Source organism: Arvicanthis niloticus, chromosome 14 (genome assembly GCF_011762505.2).
Source record: "Arvicanthis niloticus isolate mArvNil1 chromosome 14, mArvNil1.pat.X, whole genome shotgun sequence".
In the NCBI taxonomy this organism is placed as follows: domain Eukaryota; kingdom Metazoa; phylum Chordata; class Mammalia; order Rodentia; family Muridae; genus Arvicanthis; species Arvicanthis niloticus.
The window spans coordinates 35181259-35200311 of NC_047671.1; the positions used below are offsets into that span (position 1 = coordinate 35181259).

Sequence of the window (19053 nt, forward strand, 5' to 3'; positions counted from 1 at the left end):
GCACAGCACACGAGGCAAGATTCCATCCCCAACACGAATGTGAAAGTACATGGATTTTACAGACATCAACACATAAAAGAAGAGAAAGTGTAGCAACAGAGTCCCATGTAAATCTCACTGATATTCCTCAGACGATGGCATGGGATAAGAGCTGTATCCAAACTCCAAATACATGGCTTAAGCTGAGCTTAGAGTATTACTGTCTCTGTTCTAACTATTACTAGGCCTAGGCCTGGAAGCTTCTAGCCTCTGTATAATCTAATCTTTCGAGCTGACTGATTCAATCCAGTTCTGTCAGCTTCTGATGGAACTGCTCTGTTTGGTCTCATACTAACTTTGGCAACATGTTTTAATCTCCTGGCTTGTTCCATCTTCACCCATGCCTAGTTTATTCTCTCTGCAACCTGTCTCTGTAAAACTGTCCCAGTAAAGCTGCCACACACACACACACACACACACACACACACACACACACACACACACACCACACCTCCCTGCCCCACCTCTCTGTACTTAAGCAGCCTCAAAGAGAGTGTTGTTCTTGTGTGAGTTCTGTGTATCCCATCTCTAACTCATTCTGCCAAATCTTTCTCTGATTCATCACTTTGCCCTTCAATTAGACATTACTTTCAAACATGGCAGCTTCCTTCTACAAACTAACCTTGCCTTTATTGTCAGGGATTAAAGGTATGTGTTAAGGGTGTGTCTGTAGTCCAGCCAGATCCTACTGTAATCCAGGGTATGTCTGCATTCTGGTCAGATCACACAGATAGACCTAGAAGATCTCTGGATATGATCCCTTGCCAGGGCAGCCATGTTGCTGAATTCAAATCTCACAGTAAGACTAAGGAACACCAAGATTAAAACAATATCCAGGTGAGTTTAGTGGCACATGCTTTAATCCCACCATTTGAGAAGCAGAGGCAGGCAGATCTCTGATTTCAAAGCCAGCCTGGTCTGCAGAGTAAGTTCCAGGACTGGCCTACACAGAGAAATCTGTCTTGAAAAAAATCAAACCAAACTAAACTAAACAAAACCAAATCACACAACAACCAAAACACTACCTAAGTGAATCAGAGAAAACCCATAGGCCAATCTCAAAAGGCATAGAATTAGCCAGTTTTGTTTCTAGACAGACAAAGTATTTCAAATAAAATATCTTGTTTAAGCTGGGCACGGTGGCACACCTCTTTAACCTCAGCAATACAGAGTAAATTTGAAGACAGCCTTGTCTACCTAGTGTGGTCCAGTCTAGTCAAGGTTACCCAATGAGACTGTCCCAGAAAAAAAAATGCTGTTTAAATCAGTGTATACACACCATCAATTTATAATCTTATGAGTTTAAAATTATAGTTTATATTCTTTTTTATTAATACTAAGGCTGCAGAAGAAGTATAAATATAAATATTTACTTAAAAAGTTCTGGACTAACACTCCAATCCAGACTCCCCATATGTAAGCACTCAATAGTTGCACATGACCAGAAGCTACCACAATGTACAGAAATGAGCTGCAGATGATTCTGTAGATGAATTCAGAATGAGGAACCCATGAGGGAAAGGCCACATGATATTCCTTGGAGCTGTGCACTTAACAATGTGTGCAGTATCTCAGGTTACTTTGTAAGAACACACATTGGACCCCTTTGCTGAATAAATACAGGCCAGCACTCCTCACTTTTTATACTGGTGTACCAGGATTGACTTGACCAATCTGTGACTTTATCCAGCTCTACACAGGAATAGGACTGGAAGGAGAGTAAGGAGAGTATTTGCTGAGTCATTGTTCTCCTTGGGATTGCAAACCCAATCATGAAGTAGGTGCAAGTTTGCCTCCAATTCTTCAGAAGATTATTAACCATTGAAAAATTTTAAATTGTTAGATTTTGACAGTGCATATGCCCGAGAAGATGGAGAAGCAAAGGAAGCTCTAGCTCACTGGCTAGAACGTGCATGAACGTGGGCATGTACATATGTGTGCACACGCACACACGCATTTTTTTAAAATGTAAAAATAATTAAATAAAAGTAATGCAATTGTCTAGGATAGTAAATTTTACATCTCATGAAGAATTTTGAAACTTGTGGGAAAAACCCAAAGAAACGAATAGAATCCAAGAAGGCCTGAGAAGATGATTTAGTGGTAAAAGCACTTGTCGTGTGCAAGCGTGACATCTGACTTAGATCCTGGAACTCATGTAATAGCTGGACATATGGGTGCGTGTCTGCAACCCCAGCACCTCTAAAGTATGGAGGCAGAAGGAGCAGAATCCCAGGGAAGCTCTGGCAAGCTGCCAACCTGGAGGCTTCAATTCCACAGTCAAGAAAGACCCTGCTTCAAACAGGACGAGAAGCAAGGACTTGGTCACTCTTTTACTTCCACATGTCTACTGTGGAAAGCATGTGCCCTCATCCATGCACAGACATGAAAAAAAAATCGGGGCTGAAGAGATGGCTCAGTAGTTAAGAGCACTGGCTGCTCTGCCAGAGGACCCAGGTTCAATTCTCAGTAGCCACATGGTGGCTCACAACTGTCTGTAACTCCAGTCTCAAGGGATCTGATGCTCTCTTCTGGCCTCTAAAGGCACCAGGCACACAGACATACATGCTGGCAAAGCACCCATACACTTAATTAATTAATTAAGTAATTTAGAGAACAATTTTAAAAGTCAACAAGTATACTTCCATTTCCAACAAGATAGAGGTATATCTTTCCTTATTTTTTTCCCACTTAATTCAACTGAAAACTGGACATGTATATAAAACAAGCATAAGAATAGGAAAGGCTCAGAAAGGGGTGGGGGTGGGGGTGGGTGATTTCCAGAACACCAAGCTCCGAGGAATACATGACCCAGGGTAAGTTTGACTTTTCCTGTGTTCCCCTATAGTCTCACACACCCCAGATCTAAAGCTGAAAAGTCAGGAGCCCAGAATTTCAGGAGAGTAAAAGAAAGGAGGAAAGAACAGATAGATAGATGAACAGAAGGAAGGAGGGAAGAAAAGGAAGAAAGAAAAAAGGATAAAAAGGCCCACCCAAGTCCATGTCCCCTAGCCAGTGCCGGGATTACTGCCACCAAGCCAGCCTTCCATAGTACTTTGATTTGATATGCTCACTTTGTTCCCCCTGAGATGTGACATTCTTACCTGAAAACAGAGTGGCTTGCTTCCCCTCTCTCCCTCTCTCATCTCTCCTTGCTTCCCTCCCCTCTTCTCTCCTGGTCATTACTGTGCTCCCCAGGCTGACCGTGAACTTCTACGTTTAAGTGATGCTCCTGTCTCAGTCTCCTGAACAGGTGGGACCGCAGAGAGGCAGCTGGGGCCTTTTCACTGTAAAAATGTCATAAATAAACCCACCATGACATGTGCTAGAGGAAAGGTAAGTATACTGCTTCTCTGCCAAAGTATTTTTAGACAAGCTACAATATTTAAGTTGATGCTGGTGCTATTTCTAAATTATGGTTTAGAAACTACTATGTTGCTCATTCCCGAATGAAGAAACTGGTAAGCATGGGCCTTCTTTGACTCTCATTTTCAAACTATTAGTGACCAGACAAAGAAGGGAAAAGACTGTGAAAAATACGGATGCTAAGAAAGCTTTTGGGTTTTTTGATTAACATCTCTGAACAAAATTAAGTTTGAGAACGGGTGACTATATCTTTCTTTTATAAAGTTAGTCTCTTACTTAAATATAGCTCCCAGAATGTCCCATAAATGGCTTTCAGGCTGAGGCAGAAGAATGGTTTGAATCCAGGAGTTCAACCCAAGCATGGACAACACAGTAAGGCTGTTTCACACACACAAAAAACCAAACAACTCCCCTTTAAGCCAGATGACTTAAAATGGAAGCATTATTCACCAAGATTGTTATGTGCTTAAGTTAAAAATTTCAAGAACATGGTGGCAGAGAGATGTCTCGGTAGTTTAAAGCACTTCCTGGTCCTGCAGAGGACCTGGGATTGGTATCCAACATCCACACGGCAGCTTTTAACAGGAGTCCGGTGCGCTCTTCTGGTCTCTGTGGGCTCGTGCATGCAAGTGGTGCACATATAGATATGTCCAATCACACACACACAACTAAACAAGCAAAGCATTTATTCACCAATCAGTTATTCAGCCAACCCATCAGGGAAGAAGCAACCTGGTAAACTGTAATACTGATCACTATAAAATCATTTCTTATGCCTGATTACATGTTTATATAAAACTATCAAGGGTGGAAAGTTTTTCCTAATTTAGAAAATCATCAGTATATATAAGAAGAGCCCATATTGGGCAACAGAAAAATAAAATCCCATCCCAGCCCAGTCTATTAACAAATGTACTTGGGAAGGTGACGTGGTTTCAGAGCCCGCTAGACCTCAGCCTCTCCATGTCTAACTAAAACGGCAGCGTGGGTTACCTCAGGTAATGTGTGAGGCCGCAATCACAGGTGCTCAGCTGACCTCCAGAGGAAGAAGGGTTATTTTCCCCTGACTGCCACAGGGTGACTTTGAACTTGTCCGACAGGCAGCAGATGAGCTGGTATAGGTAATCTAGGTCCTGTAGCCTTGGGAGCACAGCTTGGAGGCAGGTGTCCTTAGACAGGCCATGGGCCAGGTCAGTGCCAAACTACAAAGCTCAGGCTGAGCTGGACCTGCAGGGATGGTGGTGTCTGTTAAGATGCGCTAGTGGCAGCTATTCCCTGGAGTTCATACAGGTCCTGAGGGTGAATGGGATTCTCCCTGGAGTTAGGCAGACAGTGAGAGAAACAAGAATACTATCTACTTCATCAAAAGACAAAAAGTCCAGGAAGCAAGAGGTTTGCACAGGCCTTCGCTTCTGCCACTGACCACACCTCTGCCTAGCTTCCACTGCCAGAGAAGAAAAGGCCTCCACTGAGGTCCTCTGGGACTTCAGGTCACTGAGTGACAACAAAAAGAATCTGAAACACACATGGCAGGAAGCAAGTGCTCTCAGCCCTCAACCACATTTTCAAGCCCTGTTTCTGAGAACAGAAAATTCTAAGCTCAATTTGAGCGTCGCCATAAGCTCCTCTCGTGCAGGATGATTTTATCCACGTATTTACATACGAAGCACAAACAACTTAAAATGTTTACGCTGAGGAGTAATGGAAGTCATGTGTCAAACGCAACGGAGGGGGCGGTGATGGGGGATAAAGCTTTCCTCAGAACCGAGAAGCCTGAAGATATACAATATCTGTGGAAAATCTGGCCTACAAACGAAAGCGTGTTGTTTACCTATCCCTTCTAATTACGGAGAGCATGCATTCTACTCTCTGCATACAAGTTCTTAGGTCTCGTTCTCTGGGTCTTTGGGTTGCTGTTTGTTCTGAAGTGTTGCCTGAAGCTATGGAATTCTGATAGCTCCATGCACAGAATCTCAGAGAAGGCCACACGAATTCCTGGGATTTGAGATTCCAGTTTCCTTTAGGCTCTCACTCTCACATAATGAAGAATCCTTGCACCAAGCCCCACAGACTAAGGGCAAAAATCCATTAGCAGCACCCCCCTTGGAACTCCTTCGGCATCTGCCCAGTCCTCTTTGACTAGGGTAAAGATGAGGACACAGGAGGAGGCTGGGAACTGACACTTGGAATCTTCCCTTCCACTGAGAAGGTGTCCTCCACTGTATCACTGGGCATCAGCCACCAGAGAGTGACTCAGACCCAGTCATTCATCAGAGGCTTCGCAGCACCTGGCATCTCTTCCATGCAAGACCCACCCTGTAGTTAATGGCGCTAGAAGGGAGGCCACAGGAAAAATGAAGAACAAGGCTGTGCTGCTGGTTTCTCTCATAATTTGAGAAGGATCAGTCTTCCTAACTCTCACCTGAAGTCTGGCCCTTTTGTCTTGTTTTAGTTTTTGAGGTAGGGTCTCCATGTGTAGGCCTGGCTGGCCTTGAATTTCTCCTGCCCAAGCTTACAAAGCGCTGGGCTGCCCCAGCAGATTTGCATCCTTTGTTCTGAGGCAGGATTCCTTTCCTCACTCAGCTATGCTTACTCCACAGATTGCTTCTCATGTGGGGCTAAACGTCGAGCATGTCTGACCACTTAGGTCTGTCTGTCTCTGCACCTGCCTGCCCTTCTATGTACTTAATAAAGATGTCATGGAATGGTCCCCTGAGACTTCAGGGTTTTGTAATGTTGAGAGAAGCAGACAGTGTCTTATGCTCTTTTGTCTTCTGTGTCACCTGTGAGAGGAGACTTCCATCTCATCTCAGGTCTGCCTATCCTGAGAGGTGACAGTAAAGAGCTCCCTGATGCACTCCGTCTAGATTTGGCACTTTCTCAGGAGCAATTTCTACAGAGCTTTGGTAGGGTTTTGGACGTGTGTTAGCCTGCACCCCTGAAAAGCCATTTGCTCTCAGGACACCAACTAGCGCTCAGACATCTAAAACCCAGGGGCTGAGAAAACAGAATTATTTTATCTAAAACAAAGCAATTTGTACAGCTGAATTTAAAAAAAAAAAAAAGACAGATTGTTTCAGTAGCATTCTTCCAATGATACTAAATCTGCACTGGCCCAATGCATAAGGAACTTGAAACAGGATCCAACAAAAGCTAAATGAACCAAACGATAGCCATATTTGTAAATAGCTGATGTGCCAGAATCTCCTGTTGGTCAGTGTCTGGCACCATACTCTTGTATTCTGAGCTAACAGAGTGAGACACACTGATTTAGGATCCGTTACACTGAGGAGCGAAACATCCCTTACCTGTAAATACGTTTCCAGGCCTTGCCGCCGTTGTTCCAGGACTTTGGGGACCCAGTTCCTGACGTGTTTAGAAGGGATTTCTGGAGTCTTTATACATTTCTTAAGCTTCCAAGAAAGAAGGGGAAACACGTTTGTCAACTATACGGGAACCACTTGGAGGAAAGAAAAGCAAGGAAAATAAACCACAGCTAACACATGCTGAAAGTTTTTCAGACTTTTTTTTTTTTTTTAAGGTATCCTGATTTCTCAAGCTTCAGGATAAACGAGTTTTCAGATTTAAATGGTTTTTTTTTTTTCAGAAAAATTATATAAGTCTAGTACTTGAGTTAAAAGAAAAGCAAAGTAAGATAGTTTCAACAATCAATTAATTTCATAGCAAAATTAACACAAGTTTTTAATCTAGGCTTCTAACTAGATTAAGAACCATTCAGAGAGGTTCTTGAAATTTCTGAAATAAAGTGAAGTTTAAAACACAGACTAATCTTCCCAACAATCCAGAAAAGCATCTGCAAACTCTACTCATGTAAACTGAAGGGCAGTTCTGAGTTAGGACTTCTAGGCAGACCTTTTAAGGAGCAACAACATTTTAAAAAAAGGTTTCAGGGCTGGAGAGGTGTCTCAGTCATTAAGAACCCTGGCTGCTCTTCCAGGGGACCATGGTTCAATTCCCAGCAACCACATGGTAGCACACAACCATCTGGAACCCCAATACCTGGGGTCTGGCATCTTCTTCTGACCTCTCCCAGCATCAGGAGCATACACATACACAGACATACATGCAGGCAAAACACCCAAACACATAAAACAACATCTTACTTTTTAAAAAGGCTATTCCAAGAGCTGCTTTGGTATGTAAGACATCTAACTTCAAGAGGTGCCAAGTTCTAAAACCTGGAATGTTTCCATAGCCAGCAAAGGGGATTTTTCTAGTTTGGTGAAATTATTGATTTAATAACAGGGAGATTGTCCTAGGTTATCTGGGCAGGTTCAAATCAACTCTGAGAACTTTACAAGAGGCCAGAAGTTATTGGTCAAGGGTTTAAAAGTATGAGGCATGGTGGTTCACACTCATAATCTCAGCACTTAGGAGCCTAATGCAGGAAGGCTACAATTTAGAGGGTATCCTGGGCTGCAAAGAGATTCTGTACCAAGGCAGAAATGTAACTCAGCCGTATAGAACATGCTTAGCATAGACGGTCCTTTAGGTTTAGTCTCTAGGACCTAAAAATATAAAAGTAAGTAAATATTGTCTTTAAAAAAATCCTCAATAGGTGGCTAGCTTTCATGATGGCCTTGGCAGCCTCTAGAAGCCAAAAAAAAAAAAAAAAGTCTGCCCATGACCTCTAAAAGTTTGAATCCATCTGCTCAGGCCTTCTGGAGACTTCAATGAACCTGCCCAGGGCCTCTAAAAGCGCTTAAGCTCTGTTGACCAGCTCGATTTTAGTCTGGTCACATTGATTTTGGACTTCAAGACCTCAAGCAACATAGGAGAATAAATCTGTGTTGCTTTAACCTACTAAATGTATAGTTCTTTGTAACCTCTATGAATGGAATAAACCCCAAAGTCCTAACTTAAATCTTGAAGACCTACTTAGATGGCCCCTTTACAAAACATTCGGAAAGAATACTTTCTAATCCATTATAATGAGAAAATGCAGATTAAACCTGCAAAAGCACATCAAAATTCCTTTGTACATTTAAGAAAATAATCACCTGTGACCACTCTAAGTTGAACCCTTATGAACACAAAGAGAAAGAAGCATTTCAAACAGCAACCCTTTCTGGCTCCAGCCAATGGGCTAAGGCTATGTGTGCCTCCTCCCTCTATACAGATACATGTAATTGCAAATCCCAATCTGCTTTTCTTTACCAACAGAATTATTAGGCAGGAGGTACAGCCTCCTGAATGTAGCTGCTTGGAGAATTGTAAGCCTGCTGGAGGCTGGGGCCACTGGAGACCCCAGAGGAAGACTGGTTCTACGGAGAAGATGGCTATTACTGTGATAAAGCGCCATAACCAAAAGCAACTTGAGGAGGAAAGGGTTAACTTCTTCTTACAGCTTTTAGTTCCTCACCCAGGGAAGTCAGGGTAGGAACCCAGAGTCAAGAACTGATACAGGCCCCACGGAAGGCTGCTGCTTACTGGCTTGTTCCCTATAGAGGAACAGAACTGATAGAATGAACATGGCTGTGGTCCGGCTAATCCAACAATGGCTGCTCACCAATGGAAAGTCCAAGAATCCATTTGTTGTTCAGCTCATGGGGCTGGATGTCTCAGCTGGTCTCCAGTATACACTGGAATCTCAAAGAAGTAGGTTCTAATGTCAGGGAAGGAATGAACTTGCCATCGAGGGTGAGGGCAAGAAGGCAAAGAGCTTTCTTATCTGTCCTTTATAGGTTGTCATCAAAAAGGTATGGCCCAGATTTAAGACTAATCTTCTTACCTCAAAAGATCTAGATAAAAGGTGGGTCTTCCCATCCTCAGATGATGATGATGATGATAGCCCTTCATAAGTGTACTCAGCTGACTGGATATTGGTGAATTTCAGATGTAATCAAGTTGACCAAGAATAGTCATCACAATGTCCAATCTCTTAGTTATTCCCCAAATCTACAGTTCCTGGGTTATAGGATTCAATTCCTGGTTTGGGGTGAATGAAGAGCACACTTTCCTACCTCTCCCTCCAGGTGTGTGTGACTCCATCCTGCTCATAGGTAGGTGAGAAGGGATGGATCTCAGAGGCTGGAAAGGGAGGGGACAGCTCCTTCCTTTCATTCTTCTGCTCTTTTTACTTAAATGACCAATGCAATGGATGAAGCCAGAGCAAACACCTTAGACCATGAGGCACAAGCTGAGTGATGCTGCGAATGGTAGAGTAACAATGGTAGAGTAGAAGCCTGACGTAAGAACACCTCCATGTAAGAACGCCAGAATCCCATCTGTTACTGTCAACTCTGCCTTGCATTTATAATAACTGTTAGCTAGATGTATTCCCTTCAGATAGGGGAAAATGTCATTCAGAGTTCAACATGTTAAACCTAAAATCCTTGAGTTCTTAAGTTCCCTTAGCATGACTGTGGTCATGTGACACAGCTGCTAATTAAAACACAGCATAAGTCCACTGGGTAGAACTTCTGTTTGCCCAGAAGGACAGTAGGGTTTGTTTCTGACAGGAGTGTAGAGCAATACCTGGAGCGACAGCAGCTATATTATAATCAGAAAAGGTAAAGTCACAGCTTTATGACAAAAAACGTTGAGGCTCGCTCCAGCCCTTGGGTTGCTGGCCTTTAGGTTTCCTAAGGACAACAATAAATTTCTTACTTGACTAAGAAAGCCAGTCAAGGTTCTGTGTGTACATCCTTAGACACTAATAGAAAAGGGTCAACTGTTGAGGTTGAAGAGTTTAAGCCAGATATGCCTCTTGGTGTTCATGGGAAGACAATGTGTGAGAAAGTATACAGAATTCTGTAAATCCAGGAGTCTGAACACCGTAGAAAGTGTCTGTAGACAGAGCTAAGTCAAGTCATATTGAGAGTCAAGTCCCAACACAGCAAAAAGTCTGTGGTGGGGAGAAGGCACAAACTGGCCTCCTGGTGTTTACAGCGCACATAACCCTTCTGCTGGGAGTGGGCAGACACTGTGACAACAGTGGCGTAGTTACTTCCATGGTTACCTTGGTCTTAGCACACTGCTGGCTTTGAAGAAGTGGCTAAGGTTTCAAGTGACCTCTAGCAGGTAAAAGCTGTCTCTGGTTAACAGTCAGTGACACAAGGCGTCACTCAAACAGATGCAGGCAGAAGTCTGCCTGAGTGAGCATAGATGCTGTGAGGACAAAGCAGAGCTCTGAGTCCGGACCCACAGAGACTCTATGTAACAACTGTTCTTTGAAAGTTATGCGTCTGTGTCTGTGATGACTAATTATGCTGCAACAGAATACTGGGAGGGCCAACTCTGAGGGGCAGGTGGGGAGAGGGGATGAGGTAAGAAACTACCACACAGGAGCGTTTCCAAGGGGGGACAAAGGGGAAACAAGATGGCTATGCACGCTTTACAACCTGACTTCAATCCCCACAAAAGCTCCACCATCGGTCTCTTCTCCTTTTCTTTTCTTTGTGTCTTGATGAAACAGCACTGAAAATATTGTCCCTTTTGTTTACATGAGGGTACCGAGAGAGCTGATCATCTCAGGGACTGCGTCCGTGACACATTTGGAGGTGAGCAGGAATTTAGATGAGAGACAAACCCAAGACAATATGTTGCCAGTAGGGCTCAGCTGCTTGCAAGATAAATATTCCTTGTCCACTTCATCTGATGATTAACTGTCTTGCTACACAGCATCCAGGCAAAAGGACCTTTCTGATGTGTGTAGATAACCGCTCATACACACACACACACACACACGTCCAGTGTGTGACCCCTCCTTTTCCCTTTTTCACAGGTAGAACTCAGAGAACTTACTCTAGACGGACAAGGCCTACTAGCATATGATGTGGATAGAAAAACTTTCAATATTCTACAAAGAGATCCAGAAATACTTTTGGACAAAAATTAAAAAAAAAAAAAAAGAAAGAAAGAAAATCATCTAAAGAAATAGAGACATTGGGAGGTCAAAAGATAACCTTCTCATACACACACGGTCACCCCAGTTTTCTCAGGGTTCCTTCGGGGATGGCACATGGGTGTTGTTCTCTCTGTTTGCTCCCACATAGCAGTTTTTGACTCATCTGAAATGTGTACTTCATTAAATTGCATAGAAGAGAGAATATAATATTTGACTCAACCCCAAAGCAGGCAATAACAAAATATGAAGATAGTTAATCTGAAAACAAACCAGCCCCATATTTCACTGAAAACTATGTGAATAAAGGGGTGGATTGGAATTGACAGAAAACAGCTGAGGAGGCAGGAGGATAAAAATATGCTCAAAGTTTCCTGTCAGCCATGAGATCTGGGGCCTAGGAGAGCACAGTTCTTTGCAAGCATGGCCATGGAAAGTGATGAATTACTTGTCTAGGGTAGGGGTGACTGGTGCATGGGCTGGGCTTAAAGGTTCACCCATCACAAGAGCCTATGCTCAAGCTGCAGGGGACAAAGAACAGGACAGAGTCTTGTTTTGTTTGGATGGGGAAATTTTTCATCCTCTACCTCAGTCTAGCACAGTAGAAGCTACAGAGGAACTGGGATTAGAGGAACCTGAGGTCAAATTCCAATAACATAAACCCCCACACCAGAACACATATGATGTTCTTCAATGTTCCCTAGATCAGATAATTAACCTTATGGAAAATACAAATAAGTCATAGTGTGTATGTTGTGGCTCGAGGTGGGGGGGGCATAGCAATATACACCTAGAACTGTACGTAGCATGTGGAAAACCCTGAGCTTTCCCACACCCTGGAATAAACACAGCAAACTCAAAGCCAGCTGGAGATACAGGATAACTAAGCTTTGCGTTAGAATATAATTTAAATTGTTCAGGTAGAAATGTCTAGAGTAAACGGAACAGGAGTTTCCAGAAAGAGTAGAAAACAAGCCTCTGGCATTGAAGAACTTGAATGTCCTGCTCTGTTTTCAACACACCAGTTGGTAAATGAATGGGCATTCAGTCTGGCAAAGACAGCGAAGTGTGGACCTGCACAGGCCGTGCTTGGGTGTGGCTAGCATGAATTTTCCTTAGGAGAAGCACTAGAAAAAGGATTGGCCAGTAGATGGCTGGGAGTGAACAAGATGACGGTGCCTTCAAAGATGTATGAGAATCTCTAATTCCCAGAGCCTATGAGTGGTGTTCCTGCACAACAGAAAGGGGCTTTACAGAGAGGGTTTTAACTAAGGATCTTAATATGGAACTGCTATCCTGGACTATTATTGGAATGGGCCCAATGTTAACCTCAAAGGAGAGACAGAACTATCAAGGCCTGTGATGGTTTGTATATACTTGGCCTAGGGAGTGGCGCTGTTTGGAGGAAGTGTGTCATTATGAGCATGGCTTTAAGACCCTCCTCCTAACCACATGAGAGCCAGTCTTCTCTTAGGGGCCTTCAGATGAACATGTAGAACTCTCTGTTCCTCCTGCACCATTCCTGTCTGAATGCAGCCATGCTCCTGCCTTGATGATAATGGACTGAACCTCTGAACCTGTAAGCCAGCCCCAATGAAATGTTGTCCTTATAACAGCTGTTTTGGTCATGGTGTCCGTTCACAGCAATAAAACCCTAAGACAAGGTCAGAGAGAGGGATGTGATGATAGATGTCATGAGGGAGGCAGAAGCAGTAAAGGAGGTGACTGCCAGCTCAGAAGATGGAGGGTGGTCGTGAGGAATGTGGGCAGCTGCTGGAAGCTACTAAGGGCAGAAAATGGACTCTCCTGAGGAATTGCAGCCCCATCCATCTGCTTAGCATACGATAATAAATGTGCAGTGTTTTAAGTTGCCATTTTTGTTTTTTGTTACAAGAGCACTAGGAAACTAATGCAAGGGTTGAGAACTCTGGCTTTGAGAGTCAGTCTGTAACATGGTAGACAATTCAAGCCCACATCAGAGAAAGCCCTTGAAATGCAGGCAAAGGCAAACTGAAGAGAGGAAGGTGAAGAGCGGAGATGCAATGTAAAGTAGCACCGCTCCGGACTGGCAGGCGTGCACAAGTGAACGCCAAGTGGGATGCATTGCAAGAACAAAAAAGAAAGAGTTGACAGTACTTAGCAGCATTCTGGGAAATTCAGGTAAGAGAAAGGTCAGAGGGACTTTCAAGATTCAGAACCTCGAGCTGCTTAGGTCTAAGTCTTTGAGGCCGTGTGTGTGTGTGTGTGTGTGTGTGTGTGTGTGTGTGTGTGTGTATGGGGCTGTATCTGTGTGGCATCTTTACAACTATAATTCACAGAAGGAACTCCAAACTGCATTGAGCATCCTCTGGGGAACTCGATTAAGATGCAGATTCCCTTATATACAGCCTGATTCAGTGTGAGTGGTATGAGGTATTTTCACTTTGGTCTTTAAAACTAAAAGAAAACAGAATCAAATACTTTTAGCACAGCTTCAAAAAAAATGGCAAAGCTCAATGGGTGGCCAGGTGTGATGGTGGACACCTGTGATCCCAGCTGGGTGGTCAGGTGTGATGGTGGACACCTGTGATCCCAGCTGGGTGGCCAAGTGTGAGAGTGGACACCTGTGATCCCAGCTGGGTGGCCAGGTGTGACAGTGGACACCTGTGATCCCAGCTTCAATCCCATTATTGAAAGCACAAGGCAGGAGGATTATGAGTCTGAGGTCAGAATGAGCTACACGGTGAGACCATCTCAAAGTAAGATGTTAAAGAGCAGGAGATATAGCTCAGAATAGGGTGGTTGCTTAGCATATAAGAAGTCTTGGGCTTTACCCTTAGCACAAGACAGACAGACATAGGGACAGAGAGAAACTGAAAGGATAAAAACTGATATTTTAGAAAAAAATAAGAACAGAGAATATTTTTTATTATTATATGTACACCCAAACTAAAACAAAAAGATAGATTTTATGGGACTGGAAAGATGGCTCAGTGAATAAGACTTTGTGTTGCTTCACCAGAGGACCCAGGTTCTCCCAGCACACATAACTACCTATAACTCCAGCTCCGGGAATCTGATGCCCACTTGTGGCCTCCACAGGCACCTATACACACGGGATATGCACGTGGGTACACATACAAGCACATAAGTAATTATCATAACCAAAATTAAAGGATTTTGGTGAAAAATACTTTCAGCAAATGGGCAGTATTTTAATAATAGGGCACACAAAGGTGTGAGTAAACCCTGAGACCCTAGTAAATGGGAAAGCACAGAAATAAAATAACTCAAAAAAGAAAAAGAAAGAAAGGAAGGAAGGAAGGAAGGAATAAAAAGATGTGTACCTAAATAAACTCAAAAATCATCACTTTGTGCAAGGGAAGATGTGTGTCCCTAAGTAGACAACTTTCAGAGCACTAATGTCCAAAGCTGGTAAGATGCCAGGAGCCTCACATAGCTCTATTTGCTTTGGTAATATATGCCAGGGGATTTAAAAAAAAATACCATATCCTTTGACAGAGAAGTGTTCTTTATAGCTTGCTATGCAGGATTTGTTTGTAAAAATCCAAGGAAGAGAACAGAGATTACGTTAGAAAACTAGAAGCCGAGCTAAGGTGTGCAGGCAACAGTGGGCCCCTCTTCTTGTCCTTGCTCAAACTTGCCAGAGGATTTAGCTTTATGTCCAGAGTAGGGGGTGCTTCATGCCTGTGATTCCAGCACTTGGTAGGCCGAGGCAGGAGGATCACAGTAAGTTCAAAGATAGCCTGGGCTATGTAGTGAAACTGAGAAGAAAATAATGAATATACAGAAAAAACTATATGTAACTAGGTCTGATCTTGGTGGTTGAGCACTTCCAACAGGCAAAGCGCGGGCTGGGTACCAGCAACCCCTTCCTTAACACCAAAACCAGGAAAGCAGAGAAAACTAACTCTGACTTGCACAAAGACGGAAAGAAATTCTGAGAAAGGTTTAAAAATACACCCCTAACACTAACTAGACAAACTCAAATAGTTTCTTCCTCAAAATTAGCAAGAACGATCAGCAAGGAGGCACTTGTATGTCTGTAGCCGGTGACGAATCCATTGCGGTAAAGACACAAAGCGCTTAGGAACGGCCCACATGCTATGCTGCAGTCAGTTTCTGTGCAGGGCTCACACACTTCCATCAGAGAGTGGAATACAAACCACAAGAGAAATCAAGGTAGGTGTGGAGCCAGCATCATAAACTGTGTTGATCAAATGTTTCAAGAAAATTCAACGGCAGAAGATGATGTAAGTGCAGTTGGAGGGAAGCATTTTAGTAAACACAGTCATATGGGAACCGAGGAGAGGATAAGGCCGCCCAGTGGGGAGCAGGGTGGGAAAGCTTGCACAAGGTACCCTGTTGATGCTTAGCTGCTAAGGTGCTTCTGAGCGGTTTTGTGGTTAAGATTACAGACTGATGTGAACTTTTATATCTTGCTGCTACTTGTGTTTGCCTTCTCACCAATTCTAACACAGCAGAGGCTGTCCCTTCTCTACAGTGCATAAAGTCAGGCAGCACACCCCAACAGCCTGCCTGCCCCCAAAGTCCCTGCAAGGAGGTCTCCAATCCAGTGACAGGGATTTGAGAATTACTCTTCTTCATTCTAACAAGCTTCATTATGAAGAACTGGATACAATTACTAACAGAACTGCAGAAGTCCAAAGAATAAGTCCTAGAAAATACAGGAATTTTTTTTCATTATTTTATTTTATTTGACAATACTTGATTGAAGAGAAGAAAAAGGAATTGTACCAGCACAGGAAGTGAACAAGCCAGCCTGCACTCAAGCAGGGCTGACCCATGGACAGGGCCAGCCTAATTGGCAGTCCCCCTGCTGTGTCTCTTATGAAGTTGATCCCCTGGTATCTGGAGAGCTCAGCTGGGCTGTGTTGGTCACAGAGTACTTCATGCTGACCTAGTACTTTAGGAAGGGTCTTGCACCTGACAAGCTGCCCAGGCCTGACTGACTGGGAGAAGCTTCATGGGGGTGGAGAGAAACTGGTCTCCACCTTCCATAGGGCTCACTAAGATACCTAGCAGAATTTGTTTGTTCTAAAAACAACAACAATACAAAAAACAAACAAATGAACAAACAAACAAAAACAAAGACAGAATCCCAAGAGAAAGAGAGAGACCCACATTTTGTGTGGGTTTCTCTCTGAGGTGCCCTGAGCAGGTGCTTTTTTTAAACAGTCTCCTGGCAACACCTGATAGAAATCTGTAGGCACTTGCATGGTTTCTCTGGGAGGAAACCTGAACTTGATGAAATTCTAATTGGAGAATTAAATTGATTTAATTAAACTGTTTGGAGCACCTCTAAATAGAAGGGAGGAAGTGGGCCCAAAGGTGCCCAGCATCCTGGAGGAGGGGCAGAGGAGTGTCTGTGAGTTCTAAGTCAGCCAGAGTTACAGAGTGAGACACACCCTCACACTGCCCCGTCTAAAATTAAACAAACAAAACAGGGAAACAGGCTTGCTAATCTTTCAGTAGCATCCTGTTAAGGTTTAGACTTGATTCTCTATTCTCTGATTGAAGTGGAAAAACTTATAAAAAATGCTAAAAAGCCTTTTAATCCAGATTTAACACATTATATTTTAACACAGCGATGTGTCCCAGAGAACTTATGTAGGCATTAAAACCATAAAATTAAAACTATCCTAACAATATATTTCTAGCTTCTTGCCCAACTATCTAATTAGAGCATGCACTGTGCATGAATGTATTTCATACATGTGCATATACATGCATATAAACATATATGATAACTCCTAGACAGAGATGTGTGAAAGAACATGAACCTGAGCTGATCTGTGACTTTCTTCTGGGATGTCTCACAGGTATTTAATGCTATTATAAAAATTTTAGCACCCAAATAACGTATAATCCATAAAAAATTAAGGCTGGGTTGGAGGTTAATTTTTTTTTTTTTAAGTATTCATTTTCAGTTCGTTAGTGACCATTTCTCCCTGAAAGTCAGTTGCTTCTTCTGCATTTCTGTTTCTTTAATCTACGACTTTGAAATGCACCCCAGAGCTGAGGCATCAATCATTCTGGTACAGTCGCTCTTCACACGCAGAGGACAGCTGTGGGCTGGGACCCTCTTTTCCATGTACTCACATGAACACACGCATATACATACACAACCTTGTCTAGATACACAACATTTAGGTTGAATTTAATAAATCTCTTCCTGTATAATGATTTCTTGTGTTTCTTCTCTTTTCGTAAAGAACATTATAATGTATTTCTCGGACAGAGAAGGGTGTTGGTCTTATTCACTATAAACCTTTGAGATCTGATAGAATATACTGGAAACAGCCTGCTGCCTCAGATTTGAATATGTATACAATTGTAACAGGAAATCCACTTATTTAAAAAAACACAAATACACTAATTGAACAATCCATTTAAAAAAATTAATGCCACTATAAAGAAACTATATACACAGTAGACAGTAATGCTCAGAAGGTCATAGAACAGTCTTAACACTGTAGCACAGGCCATACAGAGAAAAAGCACAAAACCAAAGGTTACCTTTTTGTGCAGCGCATGGAATTCGCTGTACCGTTTCTCAACAAAATGTTTTCTTCCATTCATTAACACTTCTATTTTAAACACCTAAGGAAAAAAATTAAAGAGATTAATTCTGCTGGTTCAAAACCCTCAATTGTTGATGTGGTAAGTTTGTGACTGTGATATATTTCATCCCTTTAATTACAGAAGCCGATTCTCCCCAAACCCAGAAGGCTCAGGAGACCCCAACCCAACAGCACTGATTAATGAGTCCTCGGACCAAATGCTCACCCGCTAACTGCGGCGTTCTCTGAGACTGTGTCTACACATGGGGAAACTTCCATGCTCTCAAATGTTAATTCTTCTTATTCTTCTTCTTCTTCTTTTTTTTTTAATTTAGAGAATAACCTTCCCGTGAATGACTTCATCAAATGACTATGATGGTACAGATCTGAGGACTCAACCACATGGCACCCTGTCGGGATACTTAGAGGAAGGCACTGTGTCATCTGAGACAATCATGCAAACAACAGTGCATTTTAGGTTAATTTCTTCCTAACCTGCATATTCATCTCTAGTCTCAGCTGGGCTTATCCTGCTGTTTGCAAAACAGGGGAAAGGCAGGGAGGGCTCATTTTCCCTGCATGATGTGAGTGACAGCTAGTGCTCCCACTTCCAGAAGGTTGAAAGGCCAGATGCAGAGGTGCTCTGGGCTCACTAATTAGTAGGCACTAACATGACATTTTCTTGATTCTTGGGTCAGTGGGTCAAGACTGGGAACAGGGATGAGAAGCATTGTGAGTTGCTCATGAACACACAAGGCTTGGGTCCAGGAGTGCAGAGAGCCTGGCAGGAAAGGAAATAAAGAGCCAGTGCTATTCCAGGGTCTGTCTTACCCTTGTTTTGCTAAGTGAGAGTCTGAAATACCAAGATGAGAGAATATTGCCAAGCTCAAGTTCCAGTTTTAGCCAACCCTGCGGGGGGGGGGGGGGAGGACATCCCAATGTAAAAAAACAAAAACAAAAAGACCATACTTTAATGCAAAATATATATACTCATATTTAACATAGGACATAAAAGTTTCTATGCTTTTATTATGAAAATAGAGCCCAATGATGCTGTATGTATTTCTTCTGTACATGTAAACATAACTATTTTAAGTCAGACATATTATCAAGAGCAAATGCTTCCTATACTTTTGTGTATCTTTGAATTATATATATTCTTATACTACAAGACTCAGTTAAAGAAACCCATTTCTA

The 19053-nt window shown here is 42.8% G+C and overlaps 1 protein-coding gene across 2 annotated transcripts in view; it reads right to left on the reverse strand.

Annotated features, from left to right (window-relative positions):
* The window catches only part of Snx24 (sorting nexin 24), a 141883-nt gene that overhangs the window by 43853 nt on the left and 78977 nt on the right, over positions 1 to 19053 (reverse strand). Inside the window, exons 1-3 of one of the 2 annotated variants that reach the window (XM_076912650.1) lie at positions 18083 to 18104; positions 17813 to 17896; positions 6714 to 6818 (exon numbers count right to left, since the gene is read on the reverse strand). In XM_076912650.1, the coding sequence (XP_076768765.1) occupies positions 6714 to 6818; positions 17813 to 17875 (168 nt within the window). In that variant the 5' untranslated portion in view covers positions 17876 to 17896; positions 18083 to 18104. Of the gene's footprint in view, positions 1 to 6713; positions 6819 to 17812; positions 17897 to 18082; positions 18105 to 19053 lie in introns of those variants that run through there. The other variant, XM_034518104.2, reaches the window with a different exon arrangement.